General features: G+C 43.1%; 1 protein-coding gene across 1 annotated transcript in view; it reads right to left on the reverse strand.

The window, feature by feature from the left end:
- Positions 1-924: 924 nt before the first annotated feature.
- Positions 925-18682, reverse strand: part of mast2 (microtubule associated serine/threonine kinase 2) — a 218071-nt gene continuing 200313 nt past the window's right edge. Inside the window, 14 exon segments of the mRNA XM_034237473.1 lie at positions 925-7573; positions 8116-8430; positions 8432-8649; positions 9459-9652; positions 9742-9878; positions 11565-11687; positions 12037-12263; positions 13083-13322; positions 13900-14064; positions 15164-15306; positions 15587-15741; positions 16476-16585; positions 16688-16810; positions 17068-17169. Of these exon segments, the coding sequence (XP_034093364.1) occupies positions 6002-7573; positions 8116-8430; positions 8432-8649; positions 9459-9652; positions 9742-9878; positions 11565-11687; positions 12037-12263; positions 13083-13322; positions 13900-14064; positions 15164-15306; positions 15587-15741; positions 16476-16585; positions 16688-16810; positions 17068-17169 (3824 nt within the window). The 3' untranslated portion in view covers positions 925-6001.

Genomic DNA, 18682 nt, shown 5'->3' on the forward strand with positions numbered 1-18682 from the left:
AACATTTTTCATTTGTTTTAACGATTTTAAAATGAAAGTAAAGCATTCAAGTGCTCTAAGAAATGTCATTTGCATTCTGTCGGTTGATTAAAGATCAACTAGATCAGAGCAGATTCAGGTAGAATAGTTTCTTTTTGACTCTTGAAATGTTTTATGAGGAATAAAGGCTACACATACACTAAAGGCCTGAGTGATTAATACACATGAAATACTCAGATCAGATTCTTCTGAGTCTGATTGTAGCAAACATGTTGTTCAGCCTGTTGCGCCTGTAGTATGCACACTACACATTTCAAATGGTGAACAGCCAAATGGTGCAAGTAAAAGTTGTGCTGATAAAATCTTTTTCATAAAGACGCTGTTTGTGTTAAGATTCCGGCCATCTTTAGTATTGCCTTATATTTGGCCTCGTTGCTTTGGTTTCTGTGGCATGTCCGACACAAATATGTACGGTTCAATTTCAACCTCAAGTGGAGAAGATCATGTTGTGGTTTGACAGAAAACAAACAGAGAGCTTACCTCAGATTCCAACCCTTTAAGCATAATGTGGTTGATGAGGATCAGATGAGCCCAGGTGGAACTCCGAGAGCCGACCACATATACAGACAGAGGTGGTGGAGGAGTCTCCAAAAAGAGTTGGAATTGATTGCAGTCTTTCTGTCTGAGTTGGACTTCTGTGTGTCTGTGATTCTGGATCCAAGCTAATGCATTAACATGGAGAACACTATGAAACAAAGGCTCGTCATACAGAGATGTGTTTTTACTAGCAGCATATTTTTAAACCCTGTAGCCACTTGTATTGTATCCGACTTAATGTAAGTTCAGTGGCATACATATGTGCCTTGATGTTAAAAGGATGTGCCACATACAAGGTGATGATAAAACACAGTGAAAGACAAAACATCATAAATCACAATCAAGACGTACATAAAAAAAACCTTTATTATTGTTGTAAGGTAAGATTGACAACAACATGCTTTTACCACAATAAAAAATTAAAAGATATTGCACTGGTTTTACTCTAGCAATGTTTTTTTTCTCTCTCTTAATGTCCTTCTCAAGCTTTAACGGTGCACAGATGAATCTTCCTTCTCCTCTTCGTTACTCTTTAAAGACAAAACACAAAAACACACAGCTTGGAAATCCTGCCCTCATCGACAAGAGTCAAGTCTGTCAACGTTTCTCACACACGACCCCTCAGAGGCAGATAGGAGCTCAACAGACGGCACACCGAAACATCACTGCATCTCCTGTAACGTGCTTCTGAACATGTGTGTGTGTGTAGCTTCACCTCGTACCTTGTCATACCCAAAGCCTCTTGTTGGAATCCTCCATGTGCCTCACAGACAGAGCTGGTTATTTTACACGCTCAGATTGAGAGATTTACGGAAGCTCCTTAGTGACAAAACGGATCTTTCCACCAGTCTGTAATTCATGGTTTGATATCTGCAAGCAGGCAGGGAATTTGTTTTTTTAAATCTGTTGTTTTAAAACTGTAATAAATGTAACAGAATGCACACACGTTGTATCTTTCCATTTGAAAGCTTCCTGCAGCTGTTTCAACAGGATTCACAAATATGTATGGTTATTAATTGATGTCAATAATACCACAAGATATGTCCAGGCGCATGCTCTTAATTCCCGACTTTCACACTGATTACAGATTCAATTTGACCCCTAGGCCGTTAAATGAACTTACGAAGCTCAGTGTCTGGTTTGTGGGCCTCAGCCGCAGAGCAGCAGAGGTGCATGATGGGTACACACAGGCTGCAGGCCGAACAAACTGCTAACAGCGAAACTGCTGAACTGACCGGACCGAACCGAGCCTGAGGGATGCTGGGAAGTGTTTTAGTGGGCCAACGCGTGTGTGTGTGTGTGTGTGTGTGTATGTGTGTCAAGAGGCTCAGGGCTGGAGATTAATGACTCCACCAGGGAACCTGACACTTGCTTCACTCTCCAGCAGATGGCCAGACCATCATCTTTACACTCGGAGAAGGTGTGTTTGTGGGGTATGTATGTGTGTGTGTTTATCCTGTTAGAGGAGATGGTGAACTGGCACTGCTGCATTAGATGGCACAAGTATTGATCTGTGTGTGTGTGTGTGTGTGAGGCAGCTGTCTGTGTAGCACTAATAGGACGACCAGCTGCGAGCAGATGGACTGGAGTGTGTGTGATTACACACAAACACACTGAGGTTCCAATTATCTGCAGATGAAGTGGACAGCGGTGTTTCATCAGAACGTAAAACTGAAACTCTGACAGCCTGTGGAGATTAAAGCACCGACAAAAAGTCGTACTGAAAGATTATCGAGGGACAAAATAATTGATCAAGAGTCGAATTTCAGGTTTGAATTAATCCGGCTGTTTTAATTGGTCAGGATTCAAGAGCACACAGGGACAAATCATGAAGCAACAAGCTGAGTTATTGTGGTTTTATCGAGGCACCGATTTTGGATCTGATTGAAATATGATGGTCAATATTTGTTTCTTTTTGGTAAGGGTCACTAAACTAAATTAAGCGTGTAGAGACCGTTTCTAAAAGGACCTTTATCATATCTTTGGCATTTCTGTATAGACTTTACTTGTAACTCAACATATCAAGTTCTGCTGATAATATTGCAGCTCTAGTTTTAGTTTCAGATCCAAGTATAAAAGCCTGATCTTGGGTGCCACCAGTCTTAGAATTTGTGCAACAAAGCACAAAGTATCATATTCCGAATGACCTTTGATTTTTTAACAAGCCAGGTACATACCCAGACCGGCCAATTATTTACAGCCAGACTTGTTACTCGCACAGATCTACAGAAAAACTAGTGTTTGTGTCTGTGCATGCTCTAAAACTTCAGTCAGTGCTTATTAATCTGTCCGTGCTCGCTCTCAATTACAACCCGCAGACTGATTCTACACATTTGTTGAAATGTTGTTCCACTTTGTCCTCTTTTGTCTCTGAAATAGTCTTCTAATTGTCCTGGTGAAACCACGCTGAGAGGCAAGAAGCTTGTGTTGTGTGAATAACATCCAATGTGGTCGGTTAATCAACAGGACTTTTCATATCCGACGCCCCAAACGGACAGAAGCAGTTTTAAAATGATTAGTCTCAACGTCTCGTCGTATTGGCCGGAGTGAACTGCAGATACATCTTGAGATGTTACCAAGTCAAACAGTTTGCTTCCTCTCCCATGAGCCTAAATGCTGATCATTTCTACAGACGCACCTGTTAAGTCCATTCTGCGCCGCCATGAGACAAGAGGGGCGACATGCACGAGAGCGGAGATGATTTTGACATGTGTGCGCTGAATTCTCTCCCTTCTACACACCCTCCATCACAGGTGACCTCTTCATCACACGGCTAAATACTCACACCACAGATTCACAGGTCAGGAGTCACCTAAACACGTCATTGGTAATTATCCTAGCCTGTCAGAGGAGATTGATTGCTACAGGCAACAAGTTCCATTGACACAAAAAAACACATTGAGATACAAAAACAAGAACATGTAAACATATTACAGAGATTGCCACAGTCAGTGTTGATGTCACTCTAACAGAGTCTTTCAAACCGAGCCTGAAAGCTCTAGTCTAGTTCAACTGAAATCGGTAAGCTCTGCTTTCTCTCCCGACAGTGACACAAAACACTGAGGGAGGTTCAGTTCATCTTTAACTCACAGGAACATCCTGCTTTTCAGAAAACGCTCAAATGTACAACACAAGTGGACTCACACCAGGGGTTGGGCTCGGTGTGCATTCAATGAAATGGGAATTCTTTAAAACTGTCAAATAAACCAAAAAGAAATAAAACATCTTGCCTTCAAAGGAACAGTAGGAATCAGGAACGGGATCACAACGGACTAAATGAAAGATAATATATCCGAGAAATAACAAACATGAGAAATAGTTTTTAACAGGCTTACTGCACTTTAGTTTTAGCGATAGCAGTACTGAGCTCCAACCCAACACACAACAGTGAGCGGACACAAATCTCCTTCGGCTTTCCTTTTAGTGATTCTTTGCCTTTCATTTGACAAATGAGATAAAAGTTTTGTGCAAAGCCTGACGCCCGACACGTAGAGGGCTCGGCCACATACACAGGTAGCAGGGTGTGATCCTAAGACACACGCACACAGACACACACTCAGGGTATAAAACAGATGCAAACAGAACTTTAAATATTCTTATACACATGTGTATCTGTATATATAAACATACACACACAGATTACCATGCACAAATTAACAAAGCTCTCTCCCTCTCACACACATATACAAAGTCAAGTCTGATGACTTTACAGGATTATAGGCAAAAAACACAGCAAGTTGGTCCAGATACCAAATAAAACTACCGCAGCCTTCAGAGGCTGATGGGGCGAGAAATAAAAAGGCGGTGGTCCAACCGAAACATGTTTTCTAAAATAACCTCGGTCAATCTAAGCAAGCTCAGTTTCGGTTCTTCAGCTGAGTGTCGATAAAACCAAGAAATCAGTGTTCAAGTCCTTGGCTTCCTTTCTATGCGTGTGTTTGGAACTAAAACACGTGTAAAGGGCAATCTCAATCTGAAGTGCAGAGTTAAAACACATTTGATAAGCCTGCTAACGTGGTATATATAGAAGAACTAAAGCGAGGGCAAGTGTGCTAATGCTAATATGCTAGGCTTGGGTTTTAAAAGGATATTTATTCCAGTAATTAGCTTGTCAAATATGAGGGTTTTCTAATAGTTTATCAAAGCGCTAATCTTTTAGCAAATCTAAAATCATTAACTAGAGCTAGCATGCTTTTTTATCTGGCACTAGCTACACATGAAAGTGATGGTTAGCTACTCTAGCTAGCTAGGAGTAAACCCTAAGAAGAGTTTCTTCAATGTCAGAGCTCATGTCATGTCTGGGTGTTTTCCAACATGGAACCAGATGTAATATTTGAATCACAACGCTATAGCATTGTAGCTAGTAGTCACATGTTTAACTAAAGGAACAATGTTTATCATTTCTAGGCTTTCAACTTGGAAGGAATGTAATCTGTTCTAGCTCTTAGGGATGAATGGCTAGACCTTGGAAAAAGAACTGAAAAATCTAGGAAAACTTAGATCAATCCAGACATTAAACATAAAGCTGGGTGATGAGTGAGGAGAGTGGTACAGTTTAGGAATAGGCTATAGATTCAATGTAATTCATGGGCCTTAGTGTACACTGGGTAATTCAGCACAGACCCTGACATTCCCAATAATCCAATCCTACTGTATAACCACGCCTGGAGTCCGTGCTCAGGGGATATACCTCCCTGCCGCAGGCCTGCAGTGCGGAGCCTGAGGGACTACATCCAGAGTGGAGTTTGATTTGGCCTAGTTATCTGGGTGCTGAGTGTACATTGACGGTACAGATTAAGTCCTATTAAAAACAATGTAATGCATTTGCACAGATTGCTAAACATACGCTGCACTTTATTGCTGAGATACAATCTTTTTCAAGTCTCGCCTGGGTAGACATTGTCAGGCAAGGAGGGAAGGGAAGAGGGGAACAAGTGTGTGTTCAGTCAGGCACGTCCTGATCTGTATGTAGAACATGCGTGAAGAAGACTCTGCCAAACATCAAGGTGAAAGTAATGAGGCATCACAAGGAGATCGAGAGCGAGGAAGGTGTGTGTGATGTGTCAACGTTTTAAATTGTATGTGCACGGACCACTGAGCTTTTTATTTCTAGCCCCGTACATGTTTGCAGAAAGAGAAAAAAACCTGCCAACTCATATTGCCATTCAGTCTGAAAGCAGAAACCAAAGAGGACAGGACACCAAAATAACTCACATGAACACCGAGAGCACTGGAATGAAACTAGGACTGCTGCATCTGTCTCTGCTCCTCAACCCTCTCTACGCCTTTCTTTTGCTTTGAAAGTCAACCTCTCAGATTAATGAGAAGTTACTAATATGTTTTCTTCCAAAACATGCAGATTGTGTGAGTTCTAAAACCTCAAACCAGCACTGAGCTGTGTGATCTGCTATTTTGGTTCCTGCTGCTACGTCTTCTTGCAGATTGCTTTGTCTTGTTGTGAGGAGGCGGACACGGCGTTGGTGGCGTTGGCAGTGGCCGTCTGGGGCTCGGACCTCTTCTGCTGTGGCTCAGCTGCTGCAGAGGATGCTGCGTTTGGGAAAGGCAGAGCGGCTGCTGCGCCCAGCCTCTGTGCAGATGGACACATAGCAGCGGTCTCCCTACCCTCAGACCCTGATGCGGGCCTTTCTGGGACTTCCTTGCATGACAAAGACGGCAGGGCTGCAAAGTCTTTCTGGGTTAAAGGTTTGGTCTGCGAGGTGGTCAAGGGGGCAGCTTGCTCAGTCTTTTGTCTGGATTGGGACCCTGAAAGGATGGGAGACTGAGGTGTCGGTAGCCCTTTGGATGGAAATGAGAAGGGGCTAGACGGTGGAACTTCTGGGGTGCCACCTCTGGATGGTATCTGGTCTTTCTGGCTCTTGTCAGCAGTGGCGTTCAGTTTGACATGACCTAGAACACTCTTAGCTACTGTCGCCAGCTGGGACACAACTTTGTCCACGGTACTCTCAGGGGGCGGGACTGGGGAGTTGGCGGAGGAGCTGGAGCCAGAAGTGGACGAGGGCGACACACTCAGACTTGCAGCAGCCGCAGCACAAAGCCTCCGGTTGTCAGCCTCCTTCTTTTCTTTGGGGATACCAGGAGAGGAGCAGGAGGGGCGGCTCTCTTGGCTGTCGGCGGTTAAACTGTCTGTTGTACTGATGGTGGTGGGTCTGGAGTCTCTGGAGTCTGTGGTGCTTCGGGAGTTGGTAGTATTTGTGACGGTTGTGGTAGAGGGGACTGCGGTCCTGGTGCTGACCAGGGTTTGCCCCTCTGATTTGGGATCAGATGGTGCAGCCTTCACCATGGGACTCTTTAAGTCCGATGGAGGAGCAGGCTTGAGGAAAGTGTCCTTGTTGACTGAGATGAATGCACTGCCTGGGGTGGAGAAGGGAAGGGGGCCCTGAATGGGTTTTGTACTTGGCTCAAAAACCTTCCTCTCTTGTCTCACGCTGTCTTCTGCAGATGAGACAGACCTCGGGTCCTTTACTCCCAGAGGGGAGGCGAACTGTCCAGGCTTCGTCTCTGAAACGGAGGGTAGTGTGTGCAAAGGAGTCGGCCTGCCTACCTGTGAGGGCCCCGTGTGGGAGAATGTGGCATGAGGGGTGCAGGGTGAGAGGCAGAGGGACGGCAGGGTGCCTCCAGGCCCGCTTCTCACAGTGGTGGGCCTCAGCAGGGGAGGGGGGGTAAAGGTCGCTCCCCTGCGTCCGTCCTGGCTGTCCTCAGAGCCTTCGTCCGTCTCGTCCTCTGATGTGTCGACCTCGTGGATGGCGTCTTGCTTCTGTAGTGATTCTCTCCTCTCGGCTCTGTCCTGCCGGATGGCGGACAGTTTGTCCTTCAGCTTGCTCTTTCCGGGAGCCAGGCCCAGCGAGCCGGACACCGAGCTGAGGGAACTGTCCCCTTCCTGGCGCCCTAACTTCCTGGATGAGGAGGAGTGTTTCTGCAGGCTGCCCTTCTCCACGCCGCGTCCGGCAGAGGACAGCAGACCCTCGCTGGCTGACTCCTGAGGGTGGGGGAGGGATGAAACAAAAATGATATGACAAAATGTAGAAATCCTTCAATATAGTAGTTCAGTCAGCAGCTGATAAGATGACAATCACTCTGGCAAAATAACAAACTAGTTTGTGTCGTTGGTGATGTATCTGTTGCTGGATCCTTTTGAAGAACATCAAACAGAAAAGGTTCTTTCAGGTTTAAATGTAATTCGCGTCAATGAGCTGCACAGAATTGCTTGTTTGGAAAAAGTTGTGTTGTCTGTAAATATTTAACTTTTCTTTGTTGCCTGAAAATTATTCTCGGGTTAGAGTGTTGTTGTTGTGTGAAAACAGATTAATTCAATTTTGTAGATCTAAAAGACATTTTATTTCCCGGTCATGCACATTCCTTCAGAAATAGCCCTCGTCCAATACATCGAAATTGCAGAACTACTGCGTTTTGGAAGAGTATCAGAATCTTTGTAAAGCCATCCCATCATCAATAGAGGTTAACATTTTTAGACAGTATTATGGCATCAATATATTGTCAACGTATGTGATGAAGTCCTACCTGTAGGCTCGTTAGGCTGGGTTCCCTCTGCAGAATCTCTTTCTTAAACTCTGAGTGTGAGATGTCCAGACTGTGTTTCCGGCTCGTTACAGACGCTCCCCCCGCTGTCACGCCAGAGGGAGATGAGGGGGAGTTAGCGAGGGAGGAGGCGAGCTTCTCAGCTGACTGCACCCTCTTGAGGAGTGGAGAGCGTGGAGGCTCTGCGCTCTTAGGCCTGGATATCTGCCTCACCAGGGGAGGGGAGGAGTGGAGCTTCACGGGGAACGACTGACCCACCGCAGACTGGGCCAGAGCGTGGCAGGGCAGAGGGGAGGGGGGAGCGCTGGGGCGAGCTGCTCTGAGGGGTGGGTGAGGGCGTGCGGGCCAGAGGGGAGAGGGGGATGTTGCCGGCGGACTTGCGTCGGGGGGAGCGGTACTGCCGCTGGAGTTTGGGGGCGAGGCCGTGCAGAGAGCTGGGCCTGATGTGGCCGGAGCTCGCTGGGGAGTTAGGGACGCTGGAGCTGGGGGAGCTGCTCTGAGAGGAGTTCCCCCCAACTGAGGGGACAAGAAGTACATTCATAAATACATTGCAGGTCACCCTTGAAAAAGAGATCTTTTGATCTCAAGGGGCTTTCACCTGGTTAAATAAAGGCTACTAACAAATACACATTAGATGTGATGGCAGTATCTTTGTACAAAAAATGTATGTAGGTATAAAATAAATTGTACAGATATATACAATTATAAGAGATTGTTATACATACATTATACATAGCTTTTTTACAATATATTATACATCCTTTTAGGGATGATTGTTTGGGGTTAGGGACTTTTACAATATAATTACAAAAAAATCAACCTAACAATTTTTTCCATTTATTCTGAATATTTGAAGCTAAATATATGCTTTGGACAAGTTATTCCCATTGCTATGATTGTACACATTAAATATGTAACAAAAAAGCATAATTACATGTCATTTGCTATTTTCTTTCCATGCCTTATCACTATAAACTCAATTTGTAAGGTTTTTAACAACCTGTTTCAAACTTTATGGACCAGAACAGTTCATAATGATTAGGAAAGCAATAAACAGTTTGATCAATAATTAGAATAATTACAAGTAGCTATACTCTTTATCCTTACAATTACATTTATGTAGAATATGTTTCTTTTTTGCAAGAATCACTGTTTTACCCTTGATGAGGGATAAATGCTAAATATCTTCATTCAAACTGTCAAATATCATCAGAATCAGTGTTATTACAAAGTAGGTTTACACATATGAGATGACTTATCATACAGTCCCTGAAAGCCATTGAATACATGTTAAAATGTTAACATTGCAGAACAGTGTTTCTAACCTGAGTGGGCGGAGTCTGGCGTGGACCTGTAGCCCTGTGTGGGGCTCCGTGGGGACAGGTTGTGTGTGGGCGAGCCGGGGCCACTCTCCCCAGAGGACAGGGAGCGGTTCAGAGAGGACAGACTGCGGCTGGTGTGCAGCAGAGACGCCTGCTTGGTGATCTTCCTGAACAGAGACGTCCTCTTCTTGCTGGCACTGAGAAACAAAACACAACAGCTTACTCAACGGCCCTGCTTGAAATACACACAAAGTGATGTCTGATACAACACAGCTGTGTGTCTCACCTGTCCTGTCCCTCCTTGGTCTTTGTCTTCTTATTACGTCTCGCCATCTTGGACCTTTGACCCGTCTTCCGAGCAGGGCCGACCTTTATGGACGTGTTCTCAAACGGGGTGGCAGCAATGGACACTTTAGGACCGCTCTGAGGGACGGAGAGCATTACAGATCTGGATTTAGGTGTCTTACTTAGATTTTGGTGTACATTTGAATTAAGTAAAAACGAATGTGTATGTAATATGTTTTACTTTAACTTTATATTAGGGCCGGGACTCGATTAAAAAAATTAATCTAATTAATTAGAGGCTTTGTAATTAATTAATCGAAATTAATCGCATTTTTAATCACATATAAATATTTGACCTGAGAACAGTGAGAAGCAATTTTTTTCACATGGATTTTAGTATACCATTAGGCGCATTCACACCGCAGTACTTTTCCCACAAAGGTTCATGAGAACTTAGTTCATGAGAACTCTTTGAACCTGGGGGAGGATTAGGCAAATGAAGCCGCTGACGTCACTTCTTCTTCTTCTGCTTTGGATTTACTGGCAGGTCGCAAACCACTTCACGGCGTATACTGCCGCCCAAAGTCCCCGGCCGGAAGTCCCCGGAGTTGGGGACTGGCTTCAGTAGAAGCTGCTGGGAGTCCCAGCAGCTTCTACTGAAGCCTTCCGAGTAAATCGCCAGAACGCCGACACCTCCTCATCTCCACCGCTCCCATGTTTTATTTTGTGTTGCCATAAGTTAGTCTCTCTGCGTTTCTGCGCTGGGCTAATGCTAATAATGCTAATGCGAGGATAATAAAATGGCGGCTTCACAAAACTTTTTGGGAGTTTTACGGGGCGTGGTTTGCAATCCTCCCAGCCAATCAGAAATATAGCTCTTTTCTCACAAGAGAGCCGTACGAAAGTCCCTGCTCTCTAGCAGCTCTCTGCTCTCTAGCAGGGACTTTCGTGGGGGTAAAAAGGTTCTCATGAACTAATTTTAGTACCGGCTCTTTTTGGTGTGAACGCGATAAAAGAGGCTAACGTCCACGCTAGCTTCCACGCTAGCTGCTATATGTTTTGCATTGAGGTGATACTTGAGGCTTGATGTGCTGCGGTGATATGCAAATTCCTTTTTGCATAATTTGCACACAACCGTGCTCTTATCGACGCTTCCATCCGTCCGTTTTTTAAAACAACATGTCCCACTGTTGTTCACTGTGGTTTGTTGTTGTCTGAAGTCATGAACGTTAGTTGGTGCTCCAGTATAATCGGTACGCCTGAAACTCATCCAGTGAGAAACGTTCCGCGGTGTAAAAATAAGTGCGATTAAAATGCGTTAATTTTTTTAACGCGTTAATTTTTGTGTAATTAATTAATCTTAATTAACGCGTTAAAGTCCCGGCTCTACTTTATATACATTTAAAAAAAATAGCAAATAATAAAAAAAATGTATGTTGTTAGTAATAGAATGAGGAAAAGAGTAACAACAAGAAAATCAATAAAAACAAAACTTAATTAAGGCATAAGTGTACAATTATATTATGTTAAATATGTTTTACTGTTATTCAAGACCTTTATGACGAAGTGTCAGTACTTCTGGCAGGAGTGAAAACTATTTCATGATGGATGTTTTTATGTCAACAATGTTTTATAATTTGAACTAACATTAGTTTTTAATAAAAAGCACCAAATAATAATAATAATATTTGTATGTCCTGATAAAAAAAGAAAAAGACTAAAATCAAGATTACAAATAAAATAACTTGGTGTACACTGAGTCTGTTTATCAATACTGTGTGTTTTCCATAAAACATAGTTTAATTTAAAGCAGTTTGTGTGTACCTTCAGTATGAGCTCCACCACCTCTGTGTGAACCAGACCGTGAACCGCCTCTCCGTTGACCTGGGTGATGAGGTCTCCCTCCCTCAGCCCTGCCTCGTGGGCCGGACCCCCCTCCTCCACATGCTGAACAGAGAGAGATGGTCAGAGGACGAATGGGAAGAAGGCAGGGAAAGACCTATGGGCTTAGCTTGTTGTTTACTGCCATCTTCTGTCAACAACAAGAATCCCCACATCCTGACACACACTGACTAAAGCTAATCTGGATCATCTTTACAACAATACACTTATATAATATTAGTATTATTATATATATATATATATATATATATATATATATATTAGTTACTGTTTATCTTCTACACTTTCCCTTTTATTTTTAAAGGTCATTTTACAGTATATGCTAATTTGAATAAATCATTTTTGGTTGAATCCATATTTGTTGTCGTCATTTTTGTCTCCTTGTGGGACTCACCCAGACCATGTGGTGCACGGTGTAGATGTCGGAGTCTCCCATGTACACCCGGATGGCCCTCAGGGTGAAGCCGTACTTCTTGCCCACTTTTTGGATCACGATGGCCGGCTTGGGGTTGATCACGGCCGGGGACAGGTCCCGGCTCGGGGAAGAATCACGTGACGAGGGGTTGGATGACAGCGAGTGGGGCGACATTGGGCTGGCCAATGGAGAGGCTCCGTGGTGGTCTAAGAACAGACATAATGGACATTTTTTATAGTGGAAATATGATGTTCTTAAAGTACAATCCTAGATCTTCCTTTTTCTAGTCAAGCCAGGATCACACTTAAATATTATCCCAAAATCGGTTTCTATTGTCTTTAAGGGCTGCTTTATTGTTAATATCTTTTGTGCAGAGAAATCTGAACTTTAAAGGGCTTTTTCACATTATTTGAAGTGGGGTTGTGTGAGGCCTTTATCCATACAACGTGATTTGACCTTGCAATAACCTGGGGAGGCTAGTCTACCTCAGCCTCAAACAGTTAGCTAGTTTGTGATATTGTTGTTTTAAAGACAAATAACCAAACAAACAGCAGTAGACCACTTGTTGTTTTTGTCAATGGATTCTGGTTGCTTTAAAGAAAGTGTAAAAGATACACAGTAGAATCCGGAGTGTTCATTTAACACAGGAGGTCTCCCTTGAAAAAGAGATCGATGATCTCAATGAGATTCACCTGGTTAAATAAAGGTTTGAAATGAAATGAAAGGACCATATGTTCACTGACTCAACTTAATTCAACGTTGAAAAGGACCGTCTGATAGTGTTTAAAATATTTAAAATATTGTATAAAATGGAACGATATCAATGTTTTTAATTTCTTTCAGGTGGCCAAAATACTGTTTGCTTTTTCTCCTGTCTTTTTCTCTGAACTTGGAGTGTGGCAACCAACATCTACTCCATTCAACCAACCAAACTGCCCTTTAAACTTGAAAAATACATTGACTATGATCCTGGCTCTCAGCATTCAGCAGCAGTATCCTCCCCCTGCTCCCGGCCACACACTGACCTGCAGGGATCATCAGTGACAGCGTGGTGGCAGAGGCTGACTTGATGACCTTGTTGAGCGGTCTGGAGCTGGATGTGGGCGTGTCCCCCGACAGCAGCCGGTGGCGAGCCCTGCGCGCCGCTAGGTCGCTGATGGCTCTGGGAGTGGACGGAGAGTCGCTGTCTGTCGCAGCTTTAGTGGGTCCGCCGTTACTGACGGTACGTCTGTGACCACGATCAAACACGTCGCCTGAACTACCCGCTGCAGGACGAGAGGAGGGGAGAGAGAAGGGTCAGAATAAGGGTTGTTGGTTTTTAATGGCACATGTTGGTCTAACACAATACAATTGTATTTGATTAGAGTTCAGGGAATAAATAATTTAACATAATCGGGGTGATTACAGATATTACAAATTAACAAACAAGATATTCAAAATGTATTTTTCGACAAATCATACAGAAGGTTTTAGGTGGATTTGTCAAGTTAGGACAGGCAGAGAGGTTACAATACCATTTATATTCTGACTGTGAAATATAAATGGTATTGTAAAAGTAAATTAACATAAGAACCTAAACACATGTAATTCAAAACTCTTAACAATATGTACAAATATATATTAGAATACCTTTAAAAAACCTGGAGACACACTAAAAAAACCGTATTGCTCCAGTAAAGCTGCAGTTTTGATCAATGGTTATTCCTCATTCAAATTAAACAGGTTTTTCATTTGAATGGAACCCAAAGAATATTCCTTCCCTGCGCTAGTTCTAAACAGTGACTTTTACATTGAAAACAACATGTGTAGCTATGTCATGGTCTGCTGTTGTGTTGTACTGACGTGTGAGCGTGGCCTTGCTGAGCTGACTGGAGGCGGAGGTGGGAGACTCTTCCAGCTTCAGCTCTCGCTCCACTGGGAGCTCTGGGATGGCGAGGGGCAGCTCCTCGCTCCGGGGGCCCCTCAAAGAACTCAGACCCAACAGGCTGGGGCTCTTGCAGCTTCCAGCTGCACCGGAGAAACCAATGATACACATCCAGGATTTGAGTTACAGATCATTATATTTCTTTTTCAGAAAATATATGAATCTATTGGTGTCTACTTCAGGGTTTCTCTTATGATGTTGAATTCGGGTAATTGTGGGTTAATATCTCAAGTTTAATATGCAGCCAGGAAAGGGGGGTTCTGAGAAAAAACGTAGAATTCCCATGATTAAAGTTTTAAAGGTATCAGAAAAAAAATAGGATATTCTTTAAGAATAAAGTTGTAAATACGGCCCGTCTACACTACAGGCATCGAAAAATGCTTTCAACGCTTCGCCCATTCATTTGAATGGGGTGACGTAGAAGATTTTTAAACTTCGCCGAACTGCATTGTGGGGAGCATGGCATGGCTTTGCAAGCATCACGAGCATCTATCGGCATCAAAAGTTGAACAATGTTCAACTTTTGAGGCTCGATGCTTGGCATCAGCCAATCAAATCCCGCGTATGCAAATCTGACAGTACAAGCGCTAGCCAATCAAACCGCGTGTATGCTGGGAGAGACTACGCAGGTCATTTCCTCATATTAAAAAAAATTGAGGGAAAATTCATTATAGCGGTAGTGAATCACCCGGTGCTGTATGATCAGTCTCTGTTCATCTACCGGGATACAAACCGGAGGAGCGAGGCATGGAGGGAGGTGGCAGAGACAGTGGGTGAAACTGGTAGGTTTTCGCCTGTTTGGGGATTTTATATCCAGTTTACTTCGTTTTAACATTGCTATTGCTTTGTATGTCGGGGGCGGGCGGGAGATTCCTGATTGGTTGTTGGTCGCCTTGGGCGCGAGAAATCGCCAAGCCTCAGACACGCCCAGCTTCAAGATTTTTTGATGCCTGTAGTGTAGACGGGCCGTAAATTAACACGAAGGAAAAAGGACATACATTTACAATGAATAACACTGGAGATTTTAAATTCAGAACAGTTGAGGGAAAACTATTTTGTGTGATAAGGCTTTGAACAATGTTGTTAGCTGACTTTCTTTCTTGTAATTTTTCCCCTTTTATCTTAGAAACTAAGAAGAGTTTCTTCCTGACAATGATTGACTTCCAGGCTGTCAGAATGTACCTTGACCTCCCTCTTCCTCTGAGGAGATGGCGAAGCGAGGCATCTCGATGATGGCGGAGCAGCAGCGTCTCCGGACGGTCAGCGGGGGGCTGGAGTCGCTTTCTGTGTGGGATGACTCCGAGACAGAGAGCCGCTTCCGCAGGCTGGGGAGGGAAATTAGGAGAGGATGTGAGAAACGAGAACACACATCTAAGATACTGCAAAGCAACTGAGAACACTTTTACTATGACTATAAAACATATTCATTTCTAATTCACTGGCAGGTAAGTATCAGGTAAAATAACACATCTACAGTAGTTCCAGTCAACAGTTCTCACATCCCAGCTTGTTTTTTGGATGAATCAATAGACAAATGCAGGAGAAGACCATCTGAAAAGTATTAGTATTATTATTTCTATGATGTGTGTTTTATGGAGGCCTCACATCTCTGGAGATCCCACCAGCCAGGATCGATCTCTGGACTTCAGTCCGCTCAGGCTGTCCATACGGTCTCCTCCCTCCTCACTGAGGCTGCGTTTGGTGGGCGGGGGGGTCCTCCTCTCCTCGTGCAGGGACAGACGCTCCATGCTGCTGTACACCTGAACACAACATGACATGTGTGTTAAGACATTTCATGTTTTTATCATTCCCCACCATAGGCTTTTAAAGCCAGACTTATTGAACCTGTCAACTCATGTTTGGGAACAAATATGAATGACAGAGTAAGATGTCATATTGTTTTATTTAGATAAAATATATGTTGAGACAAAATTAAGTCCCTAACCAATATATTTCTTAAATATAAAAACGTATAAAAGCGTTTAAGCGTATAAACTTCAAAATCAATTCTGAAAATATGCATCTGGATTTGGATCTGATCAAAATGTGGATTTGTTTTGCTCTAAATGTAATCAACTTTTTAAATGTATTGTTCAATTCTTAAACATTTCCTTTTAATTATTGGTTTAATTTATTTGATTGTATTAACTTACTCTTCTTTATGGCTATTATATAAAATATATAAGCCTTACATAAACAGTATTAAATACATTATTTCATGATCTTGTGCACATTTAAAACATAAATATTATTTGTTATCATAAAACTATAATTTGCATTTAAATACAAAAAAAAAAGCTTGTCAATAGTATAATGGCATAAACTTCAGTAAAATCTCTTTAGAGATAACATACCAGCTTACTGGTACAGCTTACAATACTTTCAGTTTTTGAGCCATGTTTCTCAATGGGTCTTACTCAACAGTAAATGTATTTGTTTAATTTTGAAATTCAATCGGTCTTTCAGTGGATAGTTTGAATGTATGTATCTGTACCTTGCTGAAACGAGGTGAGCAGGATGAGAACTGTCGAATCTCCACGGGTTCTTCATCATTGGTGTCGTCTTCATCCTCTGAATCTACATGGTGGTACCGGTCAGAGCGAGCTGAGAGACACAAACAAGCAGGTTATTGTGTGTGGTGATAACTGTGTGAGCACGTGTCGTTTCAGAGAGGGGGAGATTTGGAAGAATCGGTGGGAGACGTACTGTCAAAGTAGCTGGTGTCGTCCTCAGACTCCAGCTGGGGGATGAACTCTGCCTTTTGCCTCAGCAGGCTGTTCCAGTCCAGCTCTGTAAAGAACTGGTGCTGCTTCACCTCAAAGGCACTTCCTGTGGAGATGAAGGAGAGGGTGGAGAACAGGGGGGGTGAAAAGTAAAGGAACAAAGAAAGAGAAGAAACAGATGAGAACATACATCAGCTGCTTCAGTATCAGATTAGACCAGCTTTGGGCCAAACACTCACTGGAGACAGACTAACAAACACAAGCAGGTTCAAACTTCGGACAAAGTAAGACAGGTTCCTGGAAAAAAAAGGTTACAATAATGTTTACTACATTTTCAGAGATCCTGGTCAGCGTGTGTGTTACCTGTGCCCAGTCTCTCCAAAGGATTTTGTCGCAGCAGTTTGCAGATGAGGTCCTGAGCCTCGAAAGGTAGAGCTTCGTCGTCCTCCGGCCAGATGATCTCGTCTAACATAAACACAGCGTAAACACAGCGTAAATACATGGACATGTTGTGTCTTTATTACTGAGGAGACTAATGAGAAACAATATAGTGGAGCTATAGGTCCCAACTTTTTCCGCTCTGCTTGCATAGAAACATTTCTCTAATAAGCCTAATAAGGCCTTTTAAGTATTTATTCCACCACCTGATACCAGTAGTTGTAACAGTAGTTTCTTTTCAGAAATCAAACAAGCTTTTACGCTGTTGCCTATCAAACATATCTTTTCCCAACCAATATGTTGTTTCTCTGTGATGTTATCTTTGCTACAGCTAGTGTTAGCAGTTTATTGTTCCTTCATGACACACATTTGGTGATGGCAGCCTGGAGTTGTGTCCTACACAATGCACCTCACTAGCACACATCCAGCAGACAGATACAAACACACTCAAGGAGGCCCTGAGTTCTTTATCACCGCGGTGCAGCTGTATTGAGAGGCGGACACAGATGCTCATAAAAAAGGCATGCCGGGATCAACACAGGTTTATGGCCATTGACTTTCCCTTTCATCAAAGGGAATTCAAAGGAGTAAAGAAAACGCAGAGGAGGAATCACAATTTATTTGATTCCCTGCATGTCAACCCCGTGCTTCTCTGCTGTAGAGAAACATTTCCAACTGTCCATTTCTGATGATTTCATCAAGTCAGCCTGGAAGCCCCCAGGCTCCAACATGAAACATTCAGATACACTGTAAACACGCCTTGCTCAGAGAACAGGAACTACAGCAGAAGACATCATTTTTAAGCAGGTCATCTATCGTATAGGAATACATTTACCTTCAACATATTTTCTGCACTGTGGTGTATTCTGCTCACAGGAACTTATATCAAAATATGTAGTAGTTTAGAGGAGTCTTTTTAAAAACGTATTATATATTACTACTGTGTGTTATTGTATAATTCTTGATATTTTTTTCTTCTTTGTGGGTTTTTTATTAGCGCAAATGTGACATGGTTGCATCAAGACTGCCAGCTCAGGAAACACTGGTTTAGATTACTAGTACTTGCTTGACCAGGGAACTACACTGAACAAAAATATAAATGCAACACTTTTGTTTTTGCTCCCATTTTTCATGAGATGAACTCAAAGATCTAAAACATTTTCTATATACACAAAATAACCATTTCTCTCAAATATTGTTCACAAATCTGAAAAAATCTGTGATAGTGAGCACTTGTCCTTTGCCGAGATAATCCATCCCACCTCACAGGTGTGGCATATCAAGATGCTGATTAGACAGCATGATTATTGCACAGGTGTGCCTTTAGGCTGGCCACAATAAAAGGCCACTCTGAAACGTGCAGTTTTGCTTTATTGGGGGGGTCGGGGGGGTCCGAAAACCAGTCAGTATCTGGTGTGACCACCATTTGCCTCACGCAGTGCAACACATCTCCTTCGCATAGAGTTGATCAGGTTGTTGATTGTGGCCTGTGGAATGTTGGTCCACTCCTCTTCAATGGCTGTGCGAAGTTGCTGGATAT

Source organism: Gymnodraco acuticeps, unplaced genomic scaffold (genome assembly GCF_902827175.1).
Source record: "Gymnodraco acuticeps unplaced genomic scaffold, fGymAcu1.1, whole genome shotgun sequence".
Taxonomy (NCBI): Eukaryota; Metazoa; Chordata; class Actinopteri; order Perciformes; family Bathydraconidae; genus Gymnodraco; species Gymnodraco acuticeps.